The sequence below is a fragment of the Ischnura elegans genome, chromosome 3 (genome assembly GCF_921293095.1).
Source record: "Ischnura elegans chromosome 3, ioIscEleg1.1, whole genome shotgun sequence".
Classification (NCBI taxonomy): Eukaryota; Metazoa; Arthropoda; class Insecta; order Odonata; family Coenagrionidae; genus Ischnura; species Ischnura elegans.
Window position 1 is genome coordinate 1930576 of NC_060248.1, and position 16469 is coordinate 1947044.

Here is a 16469-nt window from a genome sequence, read left to right on the forward strand (position 1 = left end):
AAAGTCCCCGTGAGATCGTTTTCTCTTCGCCCGGCCAAAAGGACAGTTGCCGTTTACGTGGGTCGAATCTGTAAGGATACGACAACCGACGAGGTTAAACAGCACGTCATCAATAATATTGGTATCGATTGTGATTATGTTGATACAGTGTCGGGAAAAAGCTCTTTTGGCTCTTTTAAAATAGGAGTAGATTCCACTGATCTTGAAAAAATTCTTGATTTGCAATATTGGCCTGTTGATGCCGTGGTCAACAAATTTCGTTTCAAACGAAATTTCTTCCTTGAGCTCAACTCCACCGATGAATCTTCTGCATCTACTGGTACTTCTGAATCTACTGCTGAGACAACCTCTTGACTAGGAACATCGCTACCTCTCATGACAGAACGATCACTTTCCGTGCTGCATTTAAATATACAGTGCCTACGAAACAAACTTCTCGAACTTGAAGCCTTATTAGATACCTTTCATCCTGATGTGCTGTGTCTTTGTGAACATTGGCTGACCTTACAAGAACTTCCTACTATCTCACTTCATGGGTATATCGTTGCAGATGCGTATGCCCGTACTCATCATAAAAACGGCGGCGTCATCATATTCGTCAAAACTAATCTAACAATTGTGTCAAACCAATTTTCTAGTCTGCAACTAAATGAAGAGCGAACTTTTGAGTGCTGTGTTACTTGTTTAGCTTTAAATAATCATAAGAAGCTGTATATATTAAGTGTGTACAGATCTCCACTTGGTAACTTCACAGTGTTTCTAGATAAACTTGGCTATTTATTAGATGAACTTTATAATGTTGGTAACAACGTCCACATCATTCTAACCGGTGATTTTAATTGCAATTTACTAGTTGATGATAATTCATCTAAAGATTTCTTGAGATTGCTTAAATCCTATAATTTAATGCCTACGATTACAGCTACACCCACCAGAATTACACCAAATTCACAATCACTGTTGGATAATATTGTTTCTAATATAAACTCAAATAATGTAAATACTAAAGTTCTCAACTCCACCATATCTGATCACTTTCCCGTATTATTTAAACGTAGACCCACGTACACATTGTCAACATTCACATCTCACCAGAGTTTATTCGCAAGAAAACATTGACACATTTATATCCCTATTGGAATCCTCTGACTGGTCTCTTATATATAATAGCCATTCATTTGAAGCAAGTTTTCAATACTTTCATGACTGTCTTCAACACTCATTCGATGTTGCCTTCCCCCTCCGTCCTATGAGAAGAGCTGCTTTATCGCATAAAAAACCTTGGGTTACTGACCAAATTCGCCACTTTTCTGTCATGCTCAAAAATCTTTCTGCCAGAGTTAAATGCTCAAATTGTCCTCTCCTTCATGATGAATACAGGGCCAAAAAAAAGAATTATCGGAGGTTATTGGAACTTTCCAAAAAATCCTATAACAATGAGAGGGTAATTTCATCTAGTAATAAGTCCAAAACATCTTGGGATATTATTCGAGAGTCAACGGGAAAGTTGCATCAGCACATTCTCCCTAGAATAGCTCAATCCAGTGATAATGCACACATTGATATCACAAATTTAGCAAATGAATTCAGTAACCTTTTTACAATTACACCACCGTTACCCACTTCTCTTGCCTCTTCTGCAAACTTGCTCCGTAGTCCAGAGTCTAGTGCTTTTTCAATTTTTATTCATCCTTGTACGGAATCGGATTTACAAGCTATAATTTCAACCCTAGCTAACAAAAACTTTTCGGGCCCTGATCACATCCCAGGGAGAATATTATATCTCTCTTATAGATGCATAAAGGAACCTCTTCTATTTCTGATTAATGAATCCCTTACTCAAGGGATTTTCCCATCTTCTCTCAAGCATTCCATTATTAACCCTTTATATAAAAATAAAGGCTGCCCCAATAATTTGGATAACTATAGGCCAATTGCTAAACAAAATGTCTTATCTAAAGTATTTGAAAAAGTATTCTACAACCAATTAATGTCTTTCCTGGATAAATATGCCTTAATCTCCTCAAATCAACACGGCTTCCGTAAAAATCGCTCTACTACATCTGCTCTATTCCATGCCACTGACTTTATTTTGTCATCACTTGACAACAATCAAAAAACTGTAGGAATCTTTTATGATTTCTCCAAGGCATTCGATTTTGTGGATCACTCTCGCCTACTTCGTAAACTTAATTATTTTGGAGTGAGAGGCATTGCCAATAAATGGCTTCAGTCATACCTCAGCAATCGGACACAGGCTGTCTCACTGTCTGTAAATGGCAGTATATACTCTTCCAAAAGTACTTCTACCACCGTAGGAGTTCCTCAGGGTTCAATCTTAGGCCCAATCTTATTTTTAATCTACATAAATGATTTAGCTCATTCCCTCAGTAATATTCCAGGTTCTAAAGTCATATTATATGCTGATGATACCAATATTTTACTTTCTTCTCCAACTCAAAATGATATTATTATGAGCTCTAAAAATGCAAATGATAGTATTTTAAGCTGGTGTACAGCTAACAAATTGATTTTAAACACACAAAAGACACACACTGTTCAATTTTGTGGTAATAGCAATGTTCTCGAGAGCATCCTAATTAGATTGGATAAAAAGTCTATTGAGAATGTGTCCCACACAAAATTCCTTGGTGCATACTTATGTGGTAATATGTCCTATGAGATGAATATTGACTTCTTAGCCAACAAACTAAGTTCAATCTGCTATCTATTAAGACACCTTAGGAACTCTGTTGATTTAAATATTCTTCTTACATTGTATTACGGTATCTTTTATTCTCGAATGTCATACAATATAATTTTTCGGGGCTCATCCCCTCATGCTCCAAGTGCCATGGTGTTCACATTACAAAAACGTGCAATTAGAATCATTGCAAAAAAACCTTTTGATGCTCCCTCCAAGCCTATTTTTAAAGCACTTAACATTCTTCCACTCCCGTGTGTATATTTATTATCAATTTTAATTTTTGTACGTTATAATCTTGATTTGTTTATGCTCAATTGTGATGTTCACAAATATGAAACCAGGAATTGTAATAACCTTCATTACCATTCCATTAGGACTAACAGATCAAAGCTGGGCCCTCGCGAGCTGGGCCTCAGAATTTATAATAAACTTCCTGCGCATTTGAAATCAATTCAGTCAATGGAGTCATTCAAAAGGAAGTTAAAATCTTTTCTTCATGAGAAGAATTATTATTCTGTTAACGAATACCTATTTCATTCCTCCTATTAAGCATTAATATCCTGTGAACATACAATTATTTATAATCTATTATATGTATATATATGCATTTTTTTCCTTTTATGACGTGTCTTATATCTTTTGCTGTAAGGTCTCCAGACAAAATAAATTATTATTATTATTATTATTAATGTTGGCCTAGGCAACCCCACTAACGCCCAACGTTGCGAAAACGCAACATTTTTTTTCTACTAAATTACTTGACTTATGAACAAAAAAACATCATATTCATATAGATTACAACGAAATGACAACATTTGCTTGAAAAAAGTTTAAAAAAAAACAATTAATTCTGCGCTTGGGCAGAAATGGGTTAAGTAGTGGAAAGTGGATAGTTTTTGTGAGAAGTGGTGACGGGAGGTGGCTGGTATGACATGATCTATAGCGGAGTTTTTCCGGAAAGTGGCGAAATCAAACTTCTCACTCGTCCTTGATATAGTTAAGTCAAGAAAATTTAGTTTCCCTTCGTTTTCAATCTCATACATGAATTTTATATTGTTGGATTGGGAGTTCAGCGAGTTTAAAAAGATGTCCAGCTGTTGGATTGAGCCCGTCCATACTGCAAAAATGTCATCCACGTACCTGTACCAGCAGTGAATATTTTTTGTATTTACTGCGTCACTGGTAAATAGTTCTTCTTCGAAGTTATCCATGAAAAGGTCCGCGAGGAGGGGTGATAAGGGGGAGCCCATAGCTAAACCTTTCTGATGGTAATACTCCTCGTTGAAAATAAAATAGTTGTGTTCCACACAGATGGTGACTAATTTAACAAATTCACTCAGAAAGGGTTCCGTTGCACCACTCTTTTCTAACACTCTCTTAGCCACTTCCACCGCTTCTAATGCGGGTACATTAGTAAAAAGATTGGATACATCAAATGACACTAAAATACACTTGCCTTTGGGGAGCCCTTTTTTGGAAAGTTTTTCACAAAAGTCTCTTGAGTTTTTTACTCCATATTTCGGTCTAAAGTCGGATAGATCCCAGAACTGCTTGTTGAGACTGGCCGCTAACTTCCTTGTTGGGGCTGCCGAACTGGAGACCACCGGTCTGATTGGAATGTCACATTTGTGGATTTTTGGGAGTCCGAAAAATCTGGGTGCACACAGGTTTATCATTACCATTTTATAAGTTTCATTAGCCTTCACTACGTTGGGTGCAGCTCTGAGTACTGCCTTCACCGATCTTTGAAATTTAGGGGTTGGGTCGTTGGGAAGTCTAACTATGTGATTGTCTCTTATGAAATTATGGCATTTCTCTAAATAATCGGATTTCTTCATTATCACTACCGCGTTTCCTTTGTCTGCTTTCTCCACTATAAGATTGTTGTCATTCATCACTTTTCGCACTGATTTAATGGAGGAAAGAATACGTGCTTCGTCACTTTCTTTCTTGTAATGTTTAATCACCGAGTTAAATTTCTTAGCTGTTATTGCTTTTTCACAGGTGTTGTTGGATAGAGCAACATCACAATCAATAATCAAATTTTCCATTTCTCTTGAGCCGATAGGGAGCTTTGGTATATAATTGAGACCTTTCTCCAGTAATGCTAGACACTTGGGCTCCAATTCAATCCCGGAGTGTAATGATTGTGACGCAGTGTACATGGGGCAGACGGGTAGGGCGTTCCGGACCAGAACTGGAGAACACAAAAGGTGTTTACGCATGGGGAATCTACAGCAATCCCACTTTGCAAAACACCTGTGGGAAGAGGGACATCATAGTGACTTCGAACCGGACGTTTTACACAGAGTCAAGAAGGGGAGGAAGATGGACGTCCTGGAGGAGTTAGAGATAAAAAGAAATTTGAGTTTGGGACATGTCCTTAATGCCCTCCACCCCTGCCAGAATTGGGTATATATTGGATTGTAGATATTACAAAGAGTGTACTTGATAATGATGCCTCAGCGTCGAAATGCGTCGCACGAATAAATTTTCCTGTGAAAAATTACCATGGTTGTACATTTTCATTTCAACATGGATTTTCACAAAGTTAAAGCCGAATCAATTGAATTCATTAGAAACATACCATCATCAATACATCTAGAGACGTGTTGGTATATATAAACCGGGAAAATTGAGGCATTTAACACATAATTAAACTGATCATTATCCTCCAATAACCAAGATTTTTTTATGCTGGGGTTTTCTGCTGACAATAGAGGCTACAATTTGGCATAGCAAAATCCACGAGTGTCATGGCATCAATTTCAGGTAAACTATCCAAACGAGTGGCACAGCCTTTTTTCTGAAAACTGAAATATATACTCAAGGTAGAAAGCTAGTATTTCAACATCCCGATGTTGCATTATTAATATCCCAAGTAATCTGGGCACAATAGCGATAGGAAAACTTACCCAAAAATAACAGCACAAAAACAAGCGAAGATGAGCAGCTAAATTCTCCCTCATTACAAAGCTTACTGCATGCGCCCAGTGTATTTTGCGACTCCCAAAGGCAGTTTAGGCACATATGGCGTCATGCCTGGCCTCGACAGGGCTGGGTGTCTTCACACAGTGGTCAGATAAGAGAAATTTTGGTCGATTTTTAAAGGAATTTTTTTTATGATGAATAGAAAAATTTAAGGTACTTTCACAAATAAATACATACATTTTACCTGTTCAAAATATTTTTCATAGCAATCGACGACCCATGCAACTTCCCAATGGATTGACCCTTAATGCAATAATTATAATAGCAATGGCAGAGGACACTCGCTTACTTTCGTGCTGATATCTGTCAACAAAGACCAAGGAAGTGTTGCCCCAGACAATCAACTCGATTCATACCTTTGTTTGGGATTCCTCTCTGTGGGTGAGAGTCCGTTGGTAGTATCTCCTTGGGTTGTTCCTCGTAAGGCGGGAGGGCGGTAGATGGCCACATCCGGCAACATCCTGGCTGTTGATTAGACAACAAGCCCAACATTAAATAACATGTCACTTAATATCAAGAAATGACTGGCAGGGATTCAGTGAATACCACCTTCGTGTGGTGTTCACAATCAGTTAGGGGCAATACTAATTGGAATTTTATGACTATATTTAAAAATTTGGCAATGTTCCAAAACATCATAGTAATCCCACTGCTCTCAACACCTTTGATTGCAAACCCTTGTGAGGCATTTATTTTTATTTTTTCCTGTACCACCTAAAGCAGTACCATTGACCTTTTACATGAGGTTTATTAACATCACTATCAATCATACACGAAAATCCACGCGCTTGATAGAGGGAACCTACCCAGGTGGGACTCGAACCCGCGACCTCTTATGTGGCAGGCAAGGACCTTATCCCGCCGCCACCGAGGACGCTATGGAATTCGCTATCTCTTCACACTGCAGCACACACAAACGGCGAAAACGTTGATTAAAACTTGCGGAAGATTTCCAAATACTTAACTTAGCAATCTTTGACTTGCATTCCCTGAGCAAATAGGCTACTTACCTTTCTTCCTCCCGGTGGCCGCAGCGTCCTCAGCGCGGTGCCCAGCGACCCTACGATGGGAGAGCGACTATTAAAGGAGCACGGCAAGTAAAGGGAGCTCGGAAGATTGGTATGACAGCTCACCTTTGCGCGAGATCACCCGAAGGGAGGTCTCTCTTGTGGCACACCACCGTACGCCTGTCCACAGACTGGCCAATGGAAAATGTCGTCAACCCTTCGAAGCTCTCATCGACCAGGTTATGGATCAAAAAGCGATGGAAATTCTTGAATGGGGGGAATACGAGAACGCTAAAAGATAGACACAAACGTAAACAACAAAAGGAATCCCTCTTCTGCCCCCTCACAGCGAAATGCCATCCAGCCACACACTTCCAGAGGCATCACATTCGTACGGGGTGAGAACAAGACAATCTTAATATTACGACGGTTGTTAAGAGACCAAGAGTACTACGGTACAATTTCTCAGTACACACCTGTCCGGTACAGATTTATCCTTGAAACTTTGGATATCTTCTAACACTTGTTCAATAAAATTTCCATCTCTACCGCTAAGGTAACGACCATCACTAAGTTGCCAGCAGATCCCAACTTTCACTTGAGGTTCCTCTCGCTCACAACCCTCCATGGGCTTAAAAGCTCCAGGGCAACTACATCACCAGTTACGGAAAATTCTCATCAATAACCTTTGGCTGGCTGAAAAAAGGGTTATTTGGAATTAAGTACAAGCCTTTCTTTAACTCTTATGAATGTAGTATCCACTCATCATTCTTTAAAAATACAAGAACAGCATTACCATTTAGGAACATTGAATTCTGATTAATGCTCATTTAATTATTATTCGAAAATAACACCAAAGGTCTGAGTTAGACCACACATGAAAATACACGCACATCAGCATGCACTCAAGGATTCTCATTCGCTGTCTCTTCTCACATTTCAACGGGCTTATTTAAAACAAAACGACACTAAAGTAATAGATGTATGCAAACTACAAGAATAAGGTATTGCCCAATTTCAAGAATCCTGAAGCATAGACAATCCGTATTGTAAGACAACGTAATACGCTACAGATCCAATCGAAATTATGTACGAATGTACATGTCGCAGGAACTCACTTTTCGCTCAGACCTTCAAAACTACCAATAACTCTGATTCATACTCTATTTTTACACAGGAGTCTTCTGGCACCTATTTCTAGCTTCCTGGCGTTCTCATTGATCTTCACTTTGTTATAAGCCAACTCCCGATAATTGTTACGGTTATCCGAAATCAACTCCTTCACTACGGTAGGCAATGTGGTAATGTGATAATGTGCAGCAGTGTATTGTGTACTCCTTGGCTGGCTGACCCCAAATCCTCCCACGTTATTCATTTGTTTTTGTTTTGTAACAGTGGCGCTGGTAGTATTTGAAGGGAATTTTTAGAACTGTTTAGAACGCTGTTGAGCTAGGTCAAGGCAGAGTCCTCTAGATTGCTCTCTCAACACTACTCTCTAGTTATTATATGGCAATATAGAGGACTCTGGGTCAAGGTGGTCAAGGTGATAGAAAGTAATCGGTAATTTGCTGGTAATCCTATACCACCATGGGGCATAGTATGGATGGCCGGTTATGAGAAAAAAACTGGTATTAGGTTAACCGGTTATTTTGAGTGAGTAAAGTATTAAAACCGGATGGAAATTTTTTTTCAGGTTATTTTAAGCCGATGTCCCACGGTCAAATTTGCATCAAAATTTGATGCAACTGACGCGCACCCTGTCCCACGGTCAAAATTTCATCCAACTGGTTTCTGGTCCTATCGTTTGCACAAATCACCGATTTGTATAATGGATAGCGATTGATAGCGATGGATAGGACATGTTCTTAATTTTCATTTAATTGGATGAAACCAACCAATCACAGGGCCTTTGACAAAAAAGCATCGCCAAGCGCTGACACACAGGTCCTATCGTTTAAACTTATTTATCGTCTACATGAGCATTTTAATTAATAAATATATATATTATGGACACGAAAATAAACTTTGCATAGAGGTCCTGTATTTTACGACCGGTACGGACACCGCAACTTTGCATAGATGTCTTCGCAACCTATACAACTTCACATTGACTGGCTGGATCACGAACGTACATGTTCATGGGCTGGATAATGTTCTTATGAACACTGTATATGACTGTATTTTAGCCCCGTGGAATGACCTTTGGTGGGCCAAGTTGGTTGGCGTTGGATTAGGGGCATATGAGGACTAAATCTTTTCTGGTGAATGTTGGAAATAAAATAGTGGTAAATGTACTCTATCCTGTTCATTTTTCCATCTGTATTGTAATGTATTGTACTGCTCGAGAATTCTTCCATTCCAATACTATTGCCGTTTGAGAATGAGTCCTGCCATTTAAATTGGGGGCGCAGCGGATAGAGGGTATGATCGCGGGAGGGTATTATAATAAGTAGTGATCGGGCGGTATCTCTCGTTGGTTTAGGTGAGGATGCGTGGATGGCGCATGTATTTATCTTTTCTTGGGTGGATCGCCTTCATAAGGTGTGATTCGGCATGGTGAAGATGAATCTGTTAACCACTTAATATTAAAAGGGCCATGTCATTGTAGCTAAATGCTTCATTAGCTTGTGCAACTTATCGCTTTCCGACAGGCAACAACGAATATCTGTGTCGTATAGTGTCGCAGTGATATAAATTCCACTCTGCCTTTGGTAATCTCAAAAGACAAGGCTATTTGCAAAAGGTGATATGAATGTCGGGTGGAAGGTGCGTATTGCATCACAGGCAAATCTTTTCATATCGATGTGGAAGATTTGATGCATGGTGGATTTTGCTGGTGGTTGTACATCAAAGTAAATAAAAATTCCAATTGTGTTCCCTATCAGTGTGTGTGCGAGGTTTTTATGACTGAGTTTTGAGGGAAGAAGGTAGGAAGTTTGCACCGTGAGAGAAGTGAATTTTATATTGCAGTGTTGAAAAGGTGCACCTTGCACGCCGAATTTATCTGCAGTCCAATACCACAGTTGGTGGACAATTTCGTAGGCGAAGAAACTGATCATAACAAAGTAAATCCAGGAAGAGCGAAGAGGAAATGAAGGTTAACCGCAAGCTTCTTCCTGTTAAGTTACATTACTTCTTTTTCATGGCAGGTACGACATGCTAGATTTTCAATGTTGGTACATGTATTTGCTGAAACCCTCTATGTAAATACTACTGATTACGGTGGGGTCATTCCATAGCAACTCAACCAACTTTTTTGAGGGAATCCCACGCCCACCACCTAAGATTTTGATCATTTTTTCCCTGTTGTTAGTCTCTACCTTAGTCGAGAAAAATCCAAAATATTAAATACCCATTGCAAGTATTTTTCAAGATATGAGTGTTTGAATTCAATGAGGCACGCACAAAAATTCTGCCCACCAGTCCAATCATTCAAAACTACAATATTTGCGCTCCTGTAAAACCTATACCAAAGGTGCCAAGCTAGTGAATGTTTTAGAGTCTATAAACATGCTGCTATATTTTTCAAAAATGTTATCAAAATGATTTTCTCTTGAAAACTTTTTTTCCATTAATGTACAAAAATTGCACTTTTGACGAAAATCGACAAAGAAGTGGCATTTTCAAACACTTGTAACAATCACATATGTCACATGAAAGCCATAACAATCTCTGTAAACATGGTTAAGACCACCAACTCTAAAATAGAGTGATTTTTGGGCAATTTTGAATTTATTTTTTGATAAATCTTATGAAAATGATCATTGCGCTAATGTTTTTTGTTGAAAAATGCCACTTTTTCAACTTATAATAACAAGAAAGGGACATCAATAAGGTGACTGAGTTTTTCAAAATAACTTGCACTATCCTCCCTCTTTCAGGAAAATTAAAGCTGAAGTTGCTCCCGTGATTGATAGTGCTCCTATGATTTATTTTAGTGATGGTTGTGAAATAGCTGGCTACAGTACTTGTGTTTCAGGGTTTCCCCCAAAAGGTGAGTTGAATTTGAGTTTTGAGGTTCCTTTAAACCCCTATCATTCTTTAAATTTAGTGGCCAATCTATTTGTAATTTCCAAAGAGTATAAAATGGCAACATTTTAGCAAATATATGGATTTACTAGATAAATGCAATTAGATATCAAAATGGTTGAATATTTTAAGATTAAGTACATACCTTTGACCTCTAAGCCTAATGGTAAGCATCCTCAACTATTTCCACAGCACAGCCAATATACCATCTGTTTTCATACATCGCAGTGATATAAGTTTCAGGGTTTTTAATAATGTTCTTGGTGAATGATTTAACCTTTATATTGTAAATCAACTTTTTTCGACTCTCTGAACTTTGGCGGAAACAGTCCACTGATTTGTAACTCATTTTCAATTATTGAAATGTTTTAATGATGAGATCTTGTCCCTTAATTGTTTTAGAGTTTTTAAACCGCATGTTCAGTTTTGGTTTCCAAATCTTTACATCATCACTGGAAACATATGATGTTTTTATGCCTTCAACATGTTTATCAGCCCTCTCAAATAAATCACACACAGATAAAATATTTTGTCCTCTGGGTCGTTGTAAACAGGCTCTTGTAGGTTAACGTTTTACAGTTCTCCCGATTCCATCACACTTTTTCCATGGCTTGTGGCAAAAAAAATGCCATTCTGCTGACAAATCAAAGTCTGATAAATATGAGCATATTTTATTATATTTTTGAAATTTTTATGCTGGCATGCAGGTGTGTCACTAAAATATTTACATTTGGTAAAGCCAGGAAAAATCTCCTTAATGAACTTAAGTTCATTATAATAAACGCATATGTATACTGCAACTGTGATCCAAGCAGTCACTGATGATGCAAAAGCTCATGGAGGACACATTTTCATCAACTTTATGATAGATAACAATGGGATGAAATGTTGCCTAATGGTTGGCAAAGTCAAGTAAAATTATGACCTCATCGATATTCAATTCTTAAAAATTAGGCCTGAGATACAGCCCTAAAATGATTAATATTAAGGCCTTCCACCGTATTGGCAAGCCGGTCTATGTAATCATGTACGTTTTCTTGTATATTCTCAATTATTGTATGATCTGTTTGTGTCCACTGGGAATAAGTAAGAGTTAAATCACCTGATAACTCCTTAGCTAAATTCACGCAGCTGCTTTTTATCGGAGCACTGCTCACACCTGAGCACCATACACCCGATTGTCATCTATGTCACAAACTATAAGGCACTTCATAGCATCTTTGTATTCCATTTTAACTGAAGGAAGCACATATAGCATAAGCGTAACATTCTGGTGCTCCATGCAAACACATAATGAATGGGTACCTCTAGCTCCAACTTTCACACACCATTTGATATGTACTTGACAAACCTTTTTTTAATGAGGAACTTGTATGGGTCTTCAATTGTACTAAAAACTATTTTGAACAGGTAAAACGGATATATTGGCTCGCAAAAACACCTAATGTTTCTCTATCTATAGTTAAAAAAATACAAAAAGTTGACTTTAAAAACCAAACAAAATTTACCTGAGCCGACCGACCACTGCACAAAGACACCCGAGCTCTGCTGAGGCGAGGTGTGACATCAAAGATGCCTAAACATCTGTCGGTAATCGGGAAATACAATGGACACATGCCATAAACAATGTTTTGAGGAGGGATTTTGTCACTCATTGTCGTTTTTTCCTGTTCAGTTATTCTTAGGTAAGTATTCCTATTGTTATTTGCCACAATATTATTTGAAATTTTAGAAATACACCGTCGGGATGTTAAAATACAAGCTTTTTACATCGTATCAGAGAAATTGTTGATTACGTTGCCACTCGTTCAGATAACATACCCGAAATTGATGCCTTGACCCTGATGGAGTTTTTGATGAGTAGTGATTGCTATACGTCGGTAGAAATTCACAACGTAAAAGCAACTCTGTAAGGAAGGGAAACGGTTTAATTATACATTAATGCTATAAGTTTCCCAGTTTATTGGGATGCTCTATGCTTAGATGTATTTTCCATCTATCACTTTGTTTATTCCATTTTAATCTTGTTTTATGTTTTCGTCGAAATAATAATTAGTTTACTCACTTTTTGATAATATTGGAGGGTTCTTTTGAAAGTACCTAGGGTACAGGGCTGGCACAAGTCAAACTATTTACCTGGGCAAACTGCTCTTGTGACTGCCCAGTGTGCTCAACTGCCCAGACTGGGGGTTTTGGGCGTTTGGTTGCCCTCAGGTCCTCAAGCATAAAAATAAAACTTGCTAAAATTAATCATTCTTATAAAATACTACTCATTCGTATTTAGATATTGAAGAAGCTCCTCTCAGATGCCAGCACATGATCTTCAATGCTGACGATGTATATGCATGAACCATTAAAACCAGTCACAGTAGTGAATGCGCTACAGCATGGTAATTATCTCATCCAAGAAAAATAGTTATCATCATTTTCCAACTCTCATGAACGGTGAACAAGTAAATTTCAAACAAGATCAAGGAAGTTGCAATACATTTTGAGAGTAAACTAGTTCAGGACAGTATATCAAGAGAGATGAATATAGATTTCAGGATGGCTTCATCAGGGTCACAAGCCCCTGCCCTAAAAACAAAGGCGTTCAACGGAGTTTTAGACAGTGCAAAGTCTTTTTTAGAGCTTCATTACAGCTTCAACAGATGTTCAAAACACAACACGAACACTCTTAATAAGGGTCACGATAATGAATTTACTTCATTAGTTAGGTTAATACGATTCATAAATATGTGCTATACAGAACTGAAAGCGACGCTTATATCCTTTCCAAAAATAATCCATTCGTTTGAAAACAAATATCGCGCAAGGAAATTTTAAGTCTTTACCACTTTAAGACTGAACTTGCCGGCTTAAAAAAATCCAACTCACATGTTAAAAAGGTATTTTAACTATATCAATGGAAATCGAAGTATTTCTATCAATATTTCCCTGTTTGTAAGGCTAATCACATAATTTGCATGTATTTCAATATTTGCCTTGAAATGATCCTCACAGATGAATCCTACTGTTTTCTTCAAAATATCTTCAGGATTTCTGCGAATGGCTCTTAACCACAGGCTTCTCCTCCTTGTGTTTTTTGGCAACTTAATGAATAATTTATTTGGCACCTTTATCGAGGTATTTTCACAGCCAGGTGCTAAGCAATATCTACACCTCGAACTCATTTCACAGACTTTTTGTCTTGCTAGGGAGTTGGGCCGATACCTGGAGCTGATGAAAGATGAAATTTCGGGATTTTAAACAATTTTTCCAGCAAATCACACATTACTGGCGTGGAATTTCAATTGTATACCATTAAATGATTACTTACTCAATTGAAAATAACTTTTGGGTTTTGTAGAAACACTGGAATCACCCCCAGTGTTGGTGGGCATTTATAGTGGCCCTGCAGGCGATATTTATTGTTTAGGCACCTTTGACGTCATGGGGGCTTTGTTGTGATTTCTTCAGCTGTGGCGGTATTTTTTGGTGCGCATTAAATTATGCTATTTTTAGCATTCAATATCTCGCGAAGGAAAACTCTGATTAACATGCGGTTTTCTTTGTTGAATTTAGAAAATTATTTTCTTTCTGCCAGTAAAATAAAAAAAAATCACGCAAGTTACCCATTGGGGGATTTGCTGCTTAAAAATACCGTACAACTCTGAAAGGTTACATGAAAGTAATCAGTTTTGACCATACACTATCTGGCCTTCAATAGCAACACTCGCAGTGCCATTCTTTCCAGGACAAATGCTGCTAAACTCATCACTTTCAATAGATTTAATTACATCTTTTTGGATATTATCAGCTAGCTGTTTTCCCTTTTTTCTGGGTCACATCTGGAAGTGCTTAAACCTTTCCTTTTCCTCAGATCTTCACTTGGTACTCAGTTACATTGCATACTTCCGCTGTTTTTGATATAGTCCATCTTGTGGGCACCTGCATAAGAATGGACAAATACTTTTCCTAGTTTGATTCTTTACATGTTTTCTTGAGACCCTCTGTCTTAATTATGAAAACCATTCCCTGGTACATCCAAGCATGTGCTTACTTTTTCTTCCAGAAGTGAATTTTGTTCCTGCCATAACTTAATCTGTTAGTCTTACTCACTTTGCTAATTTTGGTAGGGGAACTGCTAAGACTTTCAAAACTTGTATTAACATGCTTCAATGTACATATCTTCATGCTTGATACACTGTGGTGAGCATCTACAACCTGAATGTCAAACTCTAAACTTGAAACCAAAGTTACACATCCTGGGCATAACTTTTGACCAGCAGGTTTCACAGATTTTCCGCTGTGCATTAAAATTTTTCTTGCTGTCTGCACTCTAATTTCCCTTAATCTTTTTCTGTGTGGTCTAGAATGTGCCCCAAATGGATTACAGCGTCAATGTAAGAATGTGTATTTAACCAAATACACTCACTTTTGTAGGAGACAAACCTAAAAATCTGGTGAGATAGTGCCTGTGGAGGAGATATACTACGAAACCCACTACTCTACAATAAGTTGTCTTTCAATTCCAATCGAATATCATTTATGTAGCACAGTCTTTGTTCTTGAGTGTATGTGGTCTTGTGACATTTGTATTCCAAAATTTTCCAGTAAAGCAGATATCTATACCCTTCATTGCATGAAACACGAAAATTCAAAATAAAAAGTTTCACAACCTCCAGGGATGTCTAAATTCATAAAATCAGTAGTCAACACACCAGAACTCTAAACTTCAATGTCAAAGACTAATGGTCTAAATGATGTCTACTCTGTTTTGAGAGCTAAAGCATAGCAACATGAAACGTGGGAGTCCAATGAAAGTAACAAACACATTGAAAGTGCTCAAACTCAAAAGCAGACTTGAACTCCAAATATCTAAATGTCTCAACTTCCGTGTATTTTCATCTTACACCGGGAAATTATGTCGCTGCTGCTATGAAAGAATATGGTACATTGGCTGTGTTGTTTTCAAACAGTTGAGGATGGTGAAATTCTTGTGCATTTAATGACACCTGATGGGCTTCTCCTCGGTCATTCTTGTGATCCCAATCACGGTCATCATTCATTTGAGTGACTCGATCTGTCATGATCGGCAGGTCATGAATGAATGGGTCATGATTAGGGACATGCAAAAGGTGGGGTTATTTTATAGCCAAAAGTGGTGTTATTTTTCTACAAAAGCGATGTTATTTTGCCCTGAAATCGGTGTTATTTTAACGGAAAAATAATTGATGTCGATTAAGAGCCATCCTTCCAGTGGCCCATCCATTGCCCTAAATTTAGGATATTATTGACCGGGAATAATTTAAGCAATAACATACATGGAATATTGACTGAATTCACCTATTTTACATATTTTTCCTTCGCGTATACATATATATAGCTTACAGATAGAGAAATTACTTTTGAATTTTTGTAATTTCAAATGAAATATTGCTATTGTGATCAAGTTGTCATCTTTTACATTAGTTCTCTTATCTGTTAACATAGTGCTATAGCAGAAAAGAAATCTTTCTCAGTCCATGTTTGCAGAAGGGATCCAAATTGCTTACAGGCACTTAGATGTAAACGATATCTCAGACATTTGAGCTCCTGGATTGCTTTAATTACATCCACTGAACCCCGGGAATTTTGGTTTTGTAGTAATTTCTGTAGTTCTCCCAACCCCAACATCAACTTGTCTGACTCCATTGATTCCAGGCCATGATTTTTTTCTTTTTAAGTCAGGGTTCATGTCTGTAGATGGAACT

General features: G+C 37.8%; 2 protein-coding genes across 11 annotated transcripts in view; one reads left to right on the top strand and one right to left on the bottom strand.

Annotated features, from left to right (window-relative positions):
* The window catches only part of LOC124155323 (R3H and coiled-coil domain-containing protein 1), a 68486-nt gene extending 60325 nt beyond the window's left edge, over positions 1-8161 (bottom strand). Inside the window, exons 1-6 of one of the 6 annotated variants that reach the window (XM_046529043.1) lie at positions 7824-8160; positions 7502-7731; positions 7182-7401; positions 6832-6996; positions 6709-6758; positions 6055-6163 (exon numbers count right to left, since the gene is read on the bottom strand). In XM_046529043.1, coding sequence (XP_046384999.1) covers positions 6055-6163; positions 6709-6758; positions 6832-6996; positions 7182-7333 — 476 coding nt within the window. In that variant the 5' untranslated portion in view covers positions 7334-7401; positions 7502-7731; positions 7824-8160. Of the gene's footprint in view, positions 1-6054; positions 6164-6708; positions 6759-6831; positions 6997-7181; positions 7402-7501 lie in introns of all 6 variants that reach the window. The other 5 variants (XM_046529044.1, XM_046529042.1, XM_046529040.1 and 2 more) reach the window with 5 other exon arrangements.
* Positions 8162-8648: 487 nt separating this feature from the next.
* LOC124155324 (major facilitator superfamily domain-containing protein 6-B) overlaps positions 8649-16469 on the top strand; it is a 186506-nt gene continuing 178685 nt past the window's right edge. Inside the window, exons 1-2 of one of the 5 annotated variants that reach the window (XM_046529046.1) lie at positions 8649-9854; positions 10587-10699. In XM_046529046.1, coding sequence (XP_046385002.1) covers positions 10630-10699 — 70 coding nt within the window. In that variant the 5' untranslated portion in view covers positions 8649-9854; positions 10587-10629. The remainder of the gene's footprint in view (positions 9855-10586; positions 10700-16469) is intronic. The other 4 variants (XM_046529049.1, XM_046529047.1, XM_046529048.1 and 1 more) reach the window with 4 other exon arrangements.